This window comes from Grus americana, chromosome 9 (assembly GCF_028858705.1).
Source record: "Grus americana isolate bGruAme1 chromosome 9, bGruAme1.mat, whole genome shotgun sequence".
Lineage (NCBI taxonomy): Eukaryota > Metazoa > Chordata > Aves > Gruiformes > Gruidae > Grus > Grus americana.
This window is the reverse complement of record NC_072860.1, coordinates 28,433,866-28,447,263: the sequence shown is the minus strand read 5'-3', so window position 1 is coordinate 28,447,263 and position 13,398 is coordinate 28,433,866. Positions and strand designations below refer to the sequence as shown.

Sequence of the window (13,398 nt, the reverse complement as noted above, 5' to 3'; positions counted from 1 at the left end):
TTTTCAACTCACAGATCCCCTTAGTGGTCCGTAGCCATGCATAGAAAATTTATTTCTAACAAAACCAGACCTGCTTCTTTTCGTTATTTCCCACAGACTCCTCGCTATTACTTCATGGACTCCAGATTTCTAAAAGCAGTACTGCAGACTAACTAATTACCTAGAGCTGGCTGGTAACAAGAGAGATTAAATTAATAGATGTATTAGAGGACTGGAACTTGAGAGCTAATATTCCATATTTACACTGAACAGCATAGAGATCATTTGTTACTTTGAACATGATACATTTCATTCTTTAGAAACAGAAATAGTGTGGAATGATCAAATATAGAGAGTAATTTTATTCTGTCACCGAAAAAACCACCCCACCCCACAATTCAACAAATTGGGATTAAATAGACTGGATTTAAACCAGCATTACACTTGTCTGGTCTTTATAAAATCTGCCACTGCCATGTTAGGGGTAAGTGCAATATAAGTAATTTACATCTGGGCTTGCTATAGAGCGACAAAGGTAAGCAAATCCATGTTGTAACCAAAACCTTAGAGTAGCATAAGCAAAGTGTGTCAGCAGAACAAGAAAATAAGATATTTTTGCAGTGATATCGTAGTCTTTCAACCAATTTTCATGGCTGTTTTTAAAGATAACTTTGCAAACCCTTACTGGCTGGTGACTGGCTTTGGCTGGCTTACAGAGCGGGTGATGTGCTCACTCTGCCTCTGGAGTTCTTCTGGAGGGGGAATCAGCGGGACAGCGAACTCAGAAACAGGAAGAGGTGGGGAAAGGACTTAAAAGCCTCCTAGCGAGCTCAGTTATTTTGTTTCCAAAACCAACATCCATGCATGTCTATGCATGAGTTGAGCAGTCATTGCAAGGAAACTCACTCGTGGAACAGGAGGTTAGAAGTACTTGTAGAGGTCATCTTCACTTTTTCAAAGAACCGTAGTAGTGCTCTGGAAAAAAAGATGGCCTACAGATTTGTCACAAGTTAAGGGTAACGTGTGGTTAGCAGGCAGAGTCTAGAACAGAGGTACGGCCAAAGCCCTGCCCTCAGGGTTCAATATGAGAAAAAATATCTTATCAAACTCCAGATTGATCTGTACACACCTTCAACTAGCTTAGGATCAGCCTGCAGCTGGCAAATTTTGCAGCAGAGTGAGAAGACTGTGCACCTGGGAGAAAGCAGGCGGAGGCCGGGCAGACCAGCATCCTGCCTGGGCCTCCCTGCCGACAGGTACAGGGCACGACTACGCCTGCAAACAGAGTACGGAGACTGCCGGCATTCAGATACATGACATGTTTCAGAATGTTGTTTGAACTGTTGCCCGCTCCACAGCGGGGCTGCTGGAACGCAACTTCTGCGTTCCTCAGGAGAGGCTTCCTTTGCAAAGACTCAAGCAATAGCAGAGGGGTTTAGTTTAAGCTCCTGCGGACAGGGGATCACCAGAGCCGCGGTACTCACCAGAGATCAGCGGAACTGCAGTGCTCGCCAGCTGACCACGGGGATGCAGTACAGCTAGACCCAGCAGAGCGAATCCCTCGTGAACCCTGGCAAAAATAATTTAGGTAGAATTTAGTCTCTGTGAAAACTGTTCAGGAATAACAGAACGCTGCTTACAAAGCTTATTTCAAATCCTTCTGTCTTTGCCTACCATGGCCTATTTCCCCAAGTACCAAGTTTAAATCAAGTTTGTAGGTGGGGTAGAAAGGACTTACATGCCACAATTACTTGAATAAATACTGAGAACAGTAAAGAACTGGGTGGGATATAAAACCAAAGACTGAAGGGTGCCAAAATAACTAATAATATTTTCTCAAAAGGAATGTCTGATTGATAGAAAGTCCAAGGAACGACTTCTACAAACAGTGGCGAACAGCCAGTCCCCGTGAGTTGACCCTGCCAGGCTGCACTGCCGTTCGAAGGCCACAAGCCCAACAACATCTGGCAGTTGCCACATCTTCGGCCTGAAAGATGAGCCGGGGCCAGCTTCAGAGGGCTGGGGAAAACACAGGGGCTGGGGGTCCTGGAGGGGCTCCTCGGGCCGGGGCCTCAGACAGGCAGCCCGCTCCAGCCGCCTCTCCTGAGGAGCCCCGCGGGGCCGAGGGAGCCTGTCCCCCCCAGGGGCCGGGTCCCGGCGGGAGCGGCACCTTCAGCCCGCGGAGCCGGCTGGGCAGAGAGGCGCGGGAAAAGCCGAGGGGCTGCTCAGGGACCCCAACTCCCGCACAGGGTGCGGGCCGCAGACGGCAGCCCCTCCGCGGCGGGGCGGGGCCCGGCCCGGCTGCCCTCGCAGGGGCTGAAGCGCCGCCGTGCGCCAAGAGGAGCCAGCCGGCCTGCCACAGGGAGCGGGAGGCACCGCGGCGGCCCCGGCTGCGAGGGGCGCTTCGTCGCCTGGCGAGGGCCGATAGGGCGGGAGGGCCCGCGGCGAGGAAATAACCGGGCCGTGCCCTCAGCCGATAAGGGGGCAGGGGGACCCGGGGCTGCCGGCCCTGCCGCCCCTCTCCCATTTCCGTGCCTCCCGGCGCTGCCCGAGCGGGGCGGGAGGCACCACGGGCGGCAGCTCGGACCCGCCCCGCTCCTGACGGGCAGCGGCGGCGGCGGGGCCTGACGGGCGGGGCGGGGCGCTGCGCGCGCGGCTACCCGCCGCCGGGAAGCCAATGGGGGCGGGCGGCGGCGGGCCGGAGCCAATGGGCCGGGGCCGATGGGCCGGGGCGGGCCGCCATGGGCCGCGGCAGTGCCGTCCCGCCGCGGGGCCGGGGCGGCGGCGCCGATAGCGGTAGCGCAGCCTTCCTCCTTCTCCCCTCCTCTTCCTCCTCCTCGGCGGTGACCGCCGCCTCCCCCCTCCTCCGCAGCCCAGCACAGCCGCCGCCGCCGCGCAGGGCCCGGCGCCCGCCCCGGGGCTGGCCCTGCTCCGTGAGGCGCGGCCGCCCCTTCCCTGCCCCGGCGGGCCCCGCGCGGCGCCAGTGAGCGGCCGGCAGGCGTGCGCGCCCCTCCCTCCCCTCCCTCTCTCCGCCCGCCGCGAGGGCGGGAGGGAAGCGGCAGCCCCGAGCGGGAGGCGAGGGAGGCGGCGCGCCGGGAGCCATGCGGGAGTACAAGGTGGTGGTGCTGGGCTCGGGCGGCGTGGGCAAGTCCGCCCTCACCGTCCAGTTCGTGACCGGCTCCTTCATCGAGAAGTATGACCCCACCATCGAGGACTTCTACCGCAAGGAGATCGAGGTGGACTCCTCGCCGTCGGTGCTGGAGATCCTGGACACGGCGGGCACCGAGCAGTTCGCCTCCATGCGGGACCTCTACATCAAGAACGGGCAGGGCTTCATCCTGGTCTACAGCCTGGTGAACCAGCAGAGCTTCCAGGACATCAAGCCCATGCGGGACCAGATCATCCGAGTGAAGAGGTACGAGAGGGTGCCCATGATCCTGGTGGGCAACAAGGTGGACCTGGAGGGCGAGCGGGAGGTCTCCTTCGGGGAGGGCAAAGCCCTGGCCGAGGAGTGGAGCTGCCCCTTCATGGAGACCTCGGCCAAAAACAAAGCCTCGGTGGACGAGCTCTTCGCGGAGATCGTCAGGCAGATGAACTACGCCTCGCAGCCCAACGGGGACGAGCAGTGCTGCTCCTCCTGCGCCATCCTCTGAGGGCGGCGGCGGGCCGGGGCTGTCTGCGGGGACACGGCGGTGGCGGCCGGCGGGAGCGGCGGGGAGAGGAGGCGGGAGCGGCTCCGCGTCCCGGCCGGCGCAAGCCGCGGGGCGGGCGGGCTGTCCTCGGCAGCCGCCAAAAACAAACACACACACACACACAAAAAAAAAAAAAAATCGGGGGGAAAAAAAAATCGTGTTGGAAATGTGGCTTTTTTCGGCATGTACGTTTCGTCCAGTCTTGGTCGTTGCATATTCCTGTCAGTGTCTGCCGCGGGCTGCTGCCCTGCGCTGGCAGCGGGCACCGGGGAGGAAAAAAGCTTCGGCGAGGAGCGGTCCCTGCCCGCCTGGAAGAGCGAGCGACACGCGGGAGCCCTCCCCGGGACACGCGCGGGCGGCACCCGTGACGAGCCCTCGCCGCGGCCACGCGTGGAGCGCCCCGCCGCCCGTCCCGAGGATCTCTATGCAAAGTTGGGTGGTTGTGCCGGGGCGTCCAGCCTGGAGAATTGCACATCTGAACTGGGACTTTAACTTAAACACTGATGCCAATACAGTGTGGGGTGCCAGAAAGTGTCTGCTGATGACTCGTGAAATAATTTTCTATTTTGTTTACCTGCTGTATCGGATGGGAGTTTGCAGGAGAGTGGTAGCGTGTTGGGTTTTTCCCGTTTTGTTTTGTTGTTGGTTTTGTTTTGTTTTGTTTTTTTAAATCAGCTGTGAAAATGTTACAAATCTGCACAATTTTTTAGGTGTGCGTGTGTGCGTGATTTCGTTTTTTATTTTATTTTTTCTTTGGCGGGTGGGAGCGGTGGCGGTTTTGTTCCGAGGGTTTTTCTTTTTAGGTTGGCAATAACTGATTTTGATGACTAGCTCTCTAAAGTGCAAAGACTTCCTATATGCGATGCAGGGCCAACAGCAACCCTGTGTCTATAGAGTGCCTTCAAAACTCAGCTGTTCCAGCCGGTGCCAACCTGTGAAAGCTCCACAGAATCCCATTATCTACTACTCCAAAAACTACTTAACAGTTTCCTTGCAGTAAATCGTACCGAACAAGCCAGGACAAAAGGGCCTATTGTTAGTGGAATTTATTTCTTATTTCCATCTGAGCCTTTTAACTGTAATTTCCATGTCTTGCAAGTTCGGGCTTCATTTACTTCAAATTTACAAGAATTTAGCCTTTTGGGATTTTGAGGGGGTGGGCTTTTTTTTGGGTTTGGTTTTTTTTTGCCTTTTTTTTTGCCTTCGGTTTTGTTGTGGGATGTACCTCCAGCCAGCAAAGAAGGAAATCTTATCGTTGTGATGTACCAAGAAAATTCTAACAACTGTCATTTTAATTCCAGACATGCATTTAAGAGATGTCTATCCATTTTAAGAATTTTAATACAAATGCTGTTTTTTAGAAAACAACTTTGTGCGCTTTTATGTATTACACCAAACACCAACTTTCACATAGGTTGTTAATCCTGATTTGTATCTTAATAGAAGTGAAAGGCTTGGGGGGGGCTCGATTTAGCTAAGGACAGTGTTTTAAAAAAAAAAACCCAACCCACAAGATTGCAGTTTTACCCAATATTTAGTCCCTTTTACTGCAGTTTTTCATTTGTGTTTAGGTCCTGATCCTATGTGATGCCAGCATGTGAGTGGAACGCTGTATTCAGTAGGCAGCTTTAGGAAGGTAGCGTGGTTTCTCTGCAAAAGGACTTGCAGGATTAGGCCCTTACTCTTTTCTGGGAACAGCATGGTTTATTGGGATAAAATTCTAAAGGTTGATTATGTATAAAATTTAAGCTTTTAATCTCATTGCATTATAAATCTTTAAAATGATGCATCAGACCAGTATTTCTTTGCTGGTTTGCAGAGGGGTTGGGGTGGGAGGAGACCTGTACCTTCTGTTTTAGAAGGTCTAGGCAGTTTGTTTACCTCCATTATCTTCCTCTCTTAGCCCCTTTTTTAAAGATTAGCACACAAAACCTGCAACTTTTTTTTTTCTTTTAGTTCCTCCCCCCATCCCAAGAAGACTTGACATTATCTTACGACATGAAAGCAAAAGTTGAGCAATGATGTGTAAAGGCGTTTTTAATCAGGCCAACTGAAAACTAACTGCCATGATTCCTACCGTGAGTCTGATAATTTCGTCTATTTTAAGTAGGAAAATTTTTCTGCTTCAGCACTGGAAGAACAGTGTTTAGTATTAGTTTAATTCTGTGTATTGAAATCCCAGTGATGGAAATGAAAATTATAATCTTATGGTTTAGTTGAAAATTGGATACTTATTTTAGCAACATCTGATATCTACTGAAAATTTGGAAAAGATTATATGCTTTGATATTGAAGGTATCTCTTCTGAGCTCACATGTATCCTTCAAACCAACACGGACCTGTTCTGGTACAATCAGTCAGGTTGTAGCAGTCAGAGTGATACAATCACAGTTAAAAACAAACAGGCTTGGAGGAGGTGATGGTCCCTGGACTTGTGCTTGCGGCCTTGGTATCACAGACAAATTGATCCAGCCTCTCATTTTTAAGGGAAAACTGAAAGCCTCTTTGCAGCTTATCTTTCAGAAAATTCTAAAAATGAATTAGAAGCCAGCTCCTCGAGGCCTTCCATGTTAGAGGGGTGGGGGAATAATGCTTACTAATAGTAAGCACTTCTCTTAACAAAAATACTGCATTGAAAACTAAGAAAGCTTGACTGCAGCCGTGTCTTGCACTGAAGTTTAAAAAAAGATGCCATAAATTTACATCTCAGCTATTGCTATGGTTCAATTTTGCCTTAAATTCAATGGGATTATACAGTTTTTAGTGCCCAGCAGGCCTTGCTCCAGGTCAGTGTATTGAAAAGCAACCTGTTCTGCTTAATAAAAGCAGGTATTTATTCTGTTCTCCCCAACAGATAGCAGATTCTTCACGTTTTCTAGTGCCTCCTGTTTCCCTACTGCCTGTGTTGTGATTGAGGAACGATGCATAAATGGGTGTTTGTAGCACACAGCGGCACACGAAGTCCAGTTTTTCTCAGCCTAGCAGAGCAGCTGAAGGCAGCCTGCTAAATTCTGGATTATGCTGGGCTTTTTTGTGGATACACTCTAGTTCTTGCCAAAAAGGTGTGTTCGTTCAACAGTGAAGGATTTAAGAAACCATGACACAGGTCTAATCAGAGTTTTGAATGTATTTAGATGCTCCATGTTCTCCATGACTGGGTAAGGACAGTACAAAAAGCAGAGCTCGGTAGTCTGATCTTCCAAATACTCTGAAGCGTTTTGGTGCTTGTTAAACATAGGCCTTGTCTATAAAGTAGAAAAAAAGTCATACTGCTTTAACTTGACTGAATAATGAAAGCTATATTAGCTTCTACACTTGAGGAAAATGTTGTATCAATATATAGGTACTCTTTTATTTCTTTTCCCTGTGGGAATATGTTACACCCGTGTCAATACAAAGGTGGTATATAGCTCTTTTCACAGTGAGAATTGCAAATATTTAATTGATTTGGAAGAAAAATGACATTCCCAGCCGAAATACTTCCTGACAGTGCAGAAATTGTGTATGCAAGGCCTTAGTTTAAGATTGGTCTTATGGCTGCATATTTTGCTGTACATAATGATTGTATTTTTAAAAATCCAAGTTTGTTCTATTGCAAGAAAGCGTGTCTTTGAAATCCTCGTCTCTGTGATTGTAACCGTGCAGTATTCTCGACCTCATTTTCAATACAAGTGTGGTTCTTCTCAACACGATGCTCAGGCTTTATTGATGCTTATGGTTCTGGAGATGATGTTGAATTCTGTGGCTGTGGGATTCCTGACAGTTCTGCTTCTCTCAAAAGAATGTACGGCAAGTTTTTTGCAAAGGGCATTTTAAATAAAGGGCAGCTGGCTCTTTATGACTTCTTCATGTGGATACTCATTGTGTGCAGGTGTTGTTAAGTATCAGATTTCCTTGAGGAGTGACAAAATGCAGAAACCTCCATTTTCTTTGAGAATTTTGTGTGAGAAGGAGTGGCATGTGTGTTCTCTTGAATCTTCTCCCATTCAAGTTAGCGGACAATTCCCACGACTGCAAATGGAAAATGGTTGGAGCTCTGCTGCTATTAGAAGCTCTCTTACTCTCCAGGTTGGTATAGCAGGCAACCCAGACACTCTTCTCGATGGACCTTCACCGTGCCTTTGGGAACTGTTATTTGGAGTGCCCCTTTGTGTTCTGGTGTGATTTGAGACTTGCTGTAGAACCAAGTATGTGTGTGAGCTCTGTTCAAAGGTGAAATAGTTTTAAATAACGATCTTCATACCTTATAGCCTGCTCCTACAGCATTTATAGCCTTGTGCAAAATGTGTATGTTAAAAAGAGTCTCTTTGCTTTCACACTGTTACAGCATGGTGCTCTAGAATCTTGTTTTTGTAGGAATTCAACATCTGCCCAACTTCTAAAAGTTTTTATTTGAGACTGACAACCTTTGGTAAGGCTGTGCATAGCAGGTGAGAGTGATTCAATAGCAGATTTTCAGTTCAAACAGCTAATGATATTCAAGTGAATTACAGCGATGAGAAATGGAGTGGAAGTGCATTGCTGGGGCTGGGTGTGTTGGGTTTGGCTTTTTTGTTGTTTTTTCTTTTTAATTGGAGTAGACTAAGGGTTTGTTAGTTTGTAATTGAGAATCTCACTGTTTTTCCCAAGTAAGAGTCATTGAGCGTGTATATTCTGACTTCACTGGGGTTGGAATTGAAATTCTTGCCCTTACCACAGATGATCTCAACCTCTGTGGTCTCAGTTCTGCGTGTAGTCAGTATCACGCTGAAGAAAACGCCCAATGAAACCTGAACTGGTTAACTGATAAGAGGCTACGGCAGAGAGATTTACGTGCAGAAAGTTTAAGAACAGCCATTAAAATTTCACATTAGCTATTTTAAATTTTTCGAAGGGTATGACTGCTCTAATACACATCAGGTGCTGCTTTAATACTGCTGATGCTCATGCACAGTGATTTGGTAGATGACCTATTGTGCATAAAACAAATATTGTACATGAAAACTTAATCTGTAATATCTAACAAGGTCTTAGATCCTATATAAACCACAGTAAAATTAGAAGTCAGTTAACCAGAACTTGTAAGTTGTTCAAATAAGTCTTAAAATATTGGAAGCAGCTGTTCTGTCATGACTTTTTTTTCTTTTGGCAGTCTCTGGGTCTTTTGGAGGTTTGGGCAAAGAGGAGATGAAGTGATCAAGAATCCACAGCTTTGTTTTGGTAATCCTCAACAGAGGGATATTTTTAGGAAAGAGGTGTCTGACATGTAACTTCAGCTTTAACAGTTTAAACCCCATTTATTTCTACAAAGTTCTTTAAGGGAACATTATAAAAAGTGCCTAGGTAATAGATCTGATGTCTGGGTAACAGGCAGATCCCAGATGTTTCTCCTCTGCTTGATTGACTGATCAGGGTTGTGCCAGAAATGCTGCAGCAGCTAGGCGGATCAGAATGACATTGCTAAATTTTTTGCCTTTCGATATAGTCCTGTTATCCTGCTGTATTATGATGCTAGGAGGAAATGTTTGCAGTTGGTTTTGAGGATGGTTGTAAATGGACTTCTGGGTGAGAAACTAATCTGAAATAGTTGTTTTGTGGTTTTTTTTGTTTGTTTTGTTTTTTCTTTGAATTGGGTATTGAAAAAGGTACAGGTCAACATTTGTATCAGTATTCCCTTACCAGTTTCTCATTGATGGGTATATTCATCTAATGTTTTGTTTCTGCAATGTTACTACTGTTATCCCAGTTTAAACAATTAGGATGAGTACTTACAAATTCAAGTTATTTTGTTAGAGCTAGAATTGCAGGTAAGGTGGTAAGCACTAAGCTACAGTTGAATATTGGCATTTGCTCTGTTATTAGCAGGCAAGATATTTCAGGTGTGGACCCTGATGTGTGATATCTGAAAGGAGTCTCGGTTTAGCTGTTAGAAGTGATAACCCAAAGAGTGTTCCTGAGAAACATGACTTGATACCCATGTGATAGCATTTGTTCTGGGGGTTGAGAACAGATGCAAGAATAAGATGTGTTTACTGTCGAATTACCTTGCGTTGTATTATTTCCCAGTCTTTGCAAGAGATGATGAATCTGGTAGCATTCCTTCCAGCCGTGGTGCCTGCGGTCCCGAGGTGGGGAAGCATTATGCTTTTCCTGATGGGAGACATCATTTCAGTTCCTTACCATCTTGCTGCCTCTAATAGTTTTCTGCCTCTGTGACAGAGCTGGAAATGAAACAGAGGGAGCAAGGCATTTCTGACTTGCAGAGCTGAGGCGGGTGTTGAGCTTAGCCCTCTATCAAAGCCATGCCCTGCTTCTGCTTTCCAGCCTCAGCACCCACGTGCTGCGTGTTTCCAGCAAGCTTTTAAAGCTTTCTGCACCTCAGTTTCTCCAACTCTGTATTTCAGTGCAGATGAGCTGATTTTGCGTGAGCATTTGGCTCTGGAATTGCAGTGCCAAACGAAGTCAAGGAAGGAGACAGAGAGGGGGATTGAGGATGCAAGAAAGTATGCAGAAAGGATGCTGTCACTTAAAAGAGTATGTGACTTTTTGTCCCCTCTAAGACAGACCTAAATATTGGAAGCAAGTTTTTGAATGTTAAGTGTCTAGCAGAAATCTTGGTTTAACCAAGCCTTATGCTTAAATCAGAAGAGACACTTAAAAGCCCTTTAAGTTGGAAGTATGGTACTGGAATGATTCCACCGACCTTGGCTTGCTTAAACTTTCTAAGATTTATTTATTATTGTGATAGTTATCATGTGATTGAGGATGTGTTTAAATATGATTTAATATTTACATTAACTTAGTACTGTAAATATCTCTGTGTTGTAGGGATTGATAGACACGGCAGGCATGAAGTGAAGGTCTTTCTATTTACTGAAGGCCTTAACGGGAGGTAAAGAATCTAAAGATCTGGCTTCTGTTTTCAAAAATGATGAGGATGCAAATAAGAATGCTTGATGTAACTTTTTGAATTTGAATTCTTGTTGCTCAGAATAATAGTCTTTTGGATGGGAGATGATTACCCCTTCTCTTCGCTGCTGTGTGACTAGCTGTGCCATTGAATTTTTTTGCCTATAGTGAGAAAAACTGTGCGATCCTTTGCTGCCACGGGCGTTTGTCAGACATGGGCTGACTTCATGAATTCGTCGCTCGCTTGGAGCTCCGGCATTCTTCCTCTTGTAGGCTGCGTGGGGGAGGAGGGAGCCCAGATGACGCAGTGACAATGAAGTGATTGCTTATCAAAACCCTGGGATGCAAAGCTGCCTCACGTCTAAACATTTGAGAGGGTGTATCCACTGTTGAGGTTACACTTGAAACCGAGCATCCATACAACACGTGCAACTCCTCGCTCTTCAGGAGCCTATAGTGTTCGCTATAGTTTGTTCTGGGAAAGCGGAAACAAAGAACCGTTTCCTGCAGGGTGGACGGAGCCCTTACAGCATACCCCTACGGCTAACGTATAGCAGTGGTGTCCAGCACGCTCAGAGTTTGGCGTCTGAGGAAGAAGGATGCACGTGTTGTATCCGCTCTTGCTCGTCCAGAAGGTAGCTTGAAAGATAAGTTTTCTGCAGGTATCCTGAGAATACTTTGTGTAGATGCGCAAAATAGATACATTTTAGAGGTCAAAGCAGTGAATCTTTCTGTGCTTCTTAAGAAACGCATAATGGGACTTCTGTTTGAGTTCCTCTACTGGGTCCTACTTTCTTCCCCTTGCGCGCCACCCCTAATACGGCAACGAGCTCGTTGTCTTCAGGCTCTTGTGAGCGATCAGAAGTTGAATGCATGCTCAGTATTTTCCACGTCTGTAACAAAAGTAAGTGTGGGGCGTCACTGTACACGCGTGTCCGTGACATGCAGTGTGTTCAGCAACGCACGTCCCCTGCGTTTTCGTGAGAAAGATATAAGCAGGATCTCTTGCTAGGGGCAGGGGGAGCTTGGGAGAAGATGGGCCGAACTTTTCTGTTTCAGGGATAAAGAACCATCCTCCTGTGCATGTATGTTGTGGATTTCATTTTTCCCCCTGTATAGTGCTAAACAGATTCAAAAGTGTAAAGAAAGTTTGGGCAATGAACGTGTTATCCACCAAGGATGATTTTGATGTTCTAAGTGTAAACTGAGTTTCATAGCTTCCCTACAGCACTAATGACCAAAGATCTCTTTTAATCTCTGCAGGACTTTATAATGGCGGTGGTTACAATGTGACTCAAGGTAATTGGGAGCCATATGTGTTTAAGGATGAGATGAGTGATAATTATATCCCTTGAATGAGCTACAGTAATATTGCATACCTCAATTTAGTATTGGGAGTTTGCTGCCAAGTTTACTTGACGATTAACAAAGTTAAGATGAAAGCACGCTAATGAAGTACTTGAGTAAATAAGTTTCTGATGTTTGAGATTTTGATTTCCCTCCTTTTTGGAATATTCTGTGTTCCAGATTGGCTGTCTATTTTCTGCTGGGTTTCTTATTTCAAATACTGTGTTTGCTTTAGTGTGGGTTTTGCTTTGTCTTTGGTTGTTGGATCTTTTGGTTTTTCCTTTAATTAAAGGAAAAAATAGAGAGGAGATTCGCATTCGAATTACTGTATAGCACAAGCTGCCTAGATTCCAGAAATACATGCCATGCACTCCACGTATTTTTGCAATACAAACAAGTTTAAGGAGAACACTGTATGTTTAAGGTATTTCCAAGGCCTGGGCTCTCAGCAGAGAAACAGCTTGAAAAAGCTTATTTACCCAAGAACTAGGTCGGCCTGGGAGTGAATTAGAATGTTCACAGATACTTAGATGTTTATTCACTTACAGTATTACTATACTTCAACATCTGTAGTGAGAGCGAAAGGTACAGACTTCTCAGCATAAATATTTAAGCATACATGCAACGCTGTAGCCACGATTTGGGAAGCATCCACATTTTTCTACTCTGAGCATAGAAAATCAGGAACTGGGTGCCTACGCTCACCGAATATCAGACCAGTAGTGTAGAAACTTAGGTATGTATTTATTTAGCCCATTATAAGCGCCTAAAAAGAGTTTTCTTGTTTCTTTTCCAGCATTTTTGACCTGGCACAAATTAATTTTCAACATTGCTAAACCAGAAAATCACTGTGGTTATTAAACATGTGCAATGTGTGGCCATTTACCAGATGCAGGGACAGCAACCTGCCGAACCCGTCTGAATTGTGGTCAGTGCTGTCTGCGAACAAAACGTCAGGCTTGCGTCTTACCTCTGTATTTCTCGTGATAAGGCAATGGAAACCAAGCCTGTCTAGACTGAAATACTACAAGTTCAAGGGCAGATATTCTCGTATTCTTTACAGACTTTAGGATAAATTGGAATTGCTCAACGTGCATCTGGTCACAGCTTGTTTCAGGTGTGTATAAGACACTGACTGCCTTTATCACCACTCGGTGTTTTTCAGCACTTAGGGTACTTAATAGAAATTAATTGAGGCTAATTGATGGTTCATTTGGCAAGTGTGCATACTAATATGAAGACGTAAACAGTATTATTCCAGGATGTAAACAAACTTTAAACAAATGTGTTAGGTATCCTAATTGTCTGAAATAGAATTTTTAGTATAACTTCATGACTGAAGTTGTACTTGTGTACTGACCTACACTGTGAATCTGAACTTGACTTATTCTCTGATTCTATAAATGTATATGTGCTGAATTCCCTGCTCCTTTGTAACCCTATTGAAATCACAGCCTTATTTAAGCAAATGAGAGCAGAATTTAACCCATCT

The 13,398-nt window shown here is 45.9% G+C and overlaps 1 protein-coding gene across 1 annotated transcript; it reads left to right on the top strand.

The window, feature by feature from the left end:
* The first annotated feature begins 2,695 nt into the window (after window positions 1-2,695).
* RAP2B (RAP2B, member of RAS oncogene family) lies at window positions 2,696-7,509 on the top strand. The gene has a single exon (XM_054835381.1). It carries the CDS (start codon window positions 3,081-3,083, stop codon window positions 3,630-3,632), a length of 552 nt encoding a protein of 183 aa, XP_054691356.1. The 5' UTR covers window positions 2,696-3,080; the 3' UTR covers window positions 3,633-7,509.
* The last annotated feature ends 5,889 nt before the right edge of the window (window positions 7,510-13,398 follow it).

What these genes read in the sequence shown, in the direction of transcription:
- RAP2B (XM_054835381.1), top strand. Translation starts at nt 3,081, where the DNA reads ATGCGGGAGTACAAGGTGGTGGTGCTGGGCTCGGGCGGCGTGGGCAAG.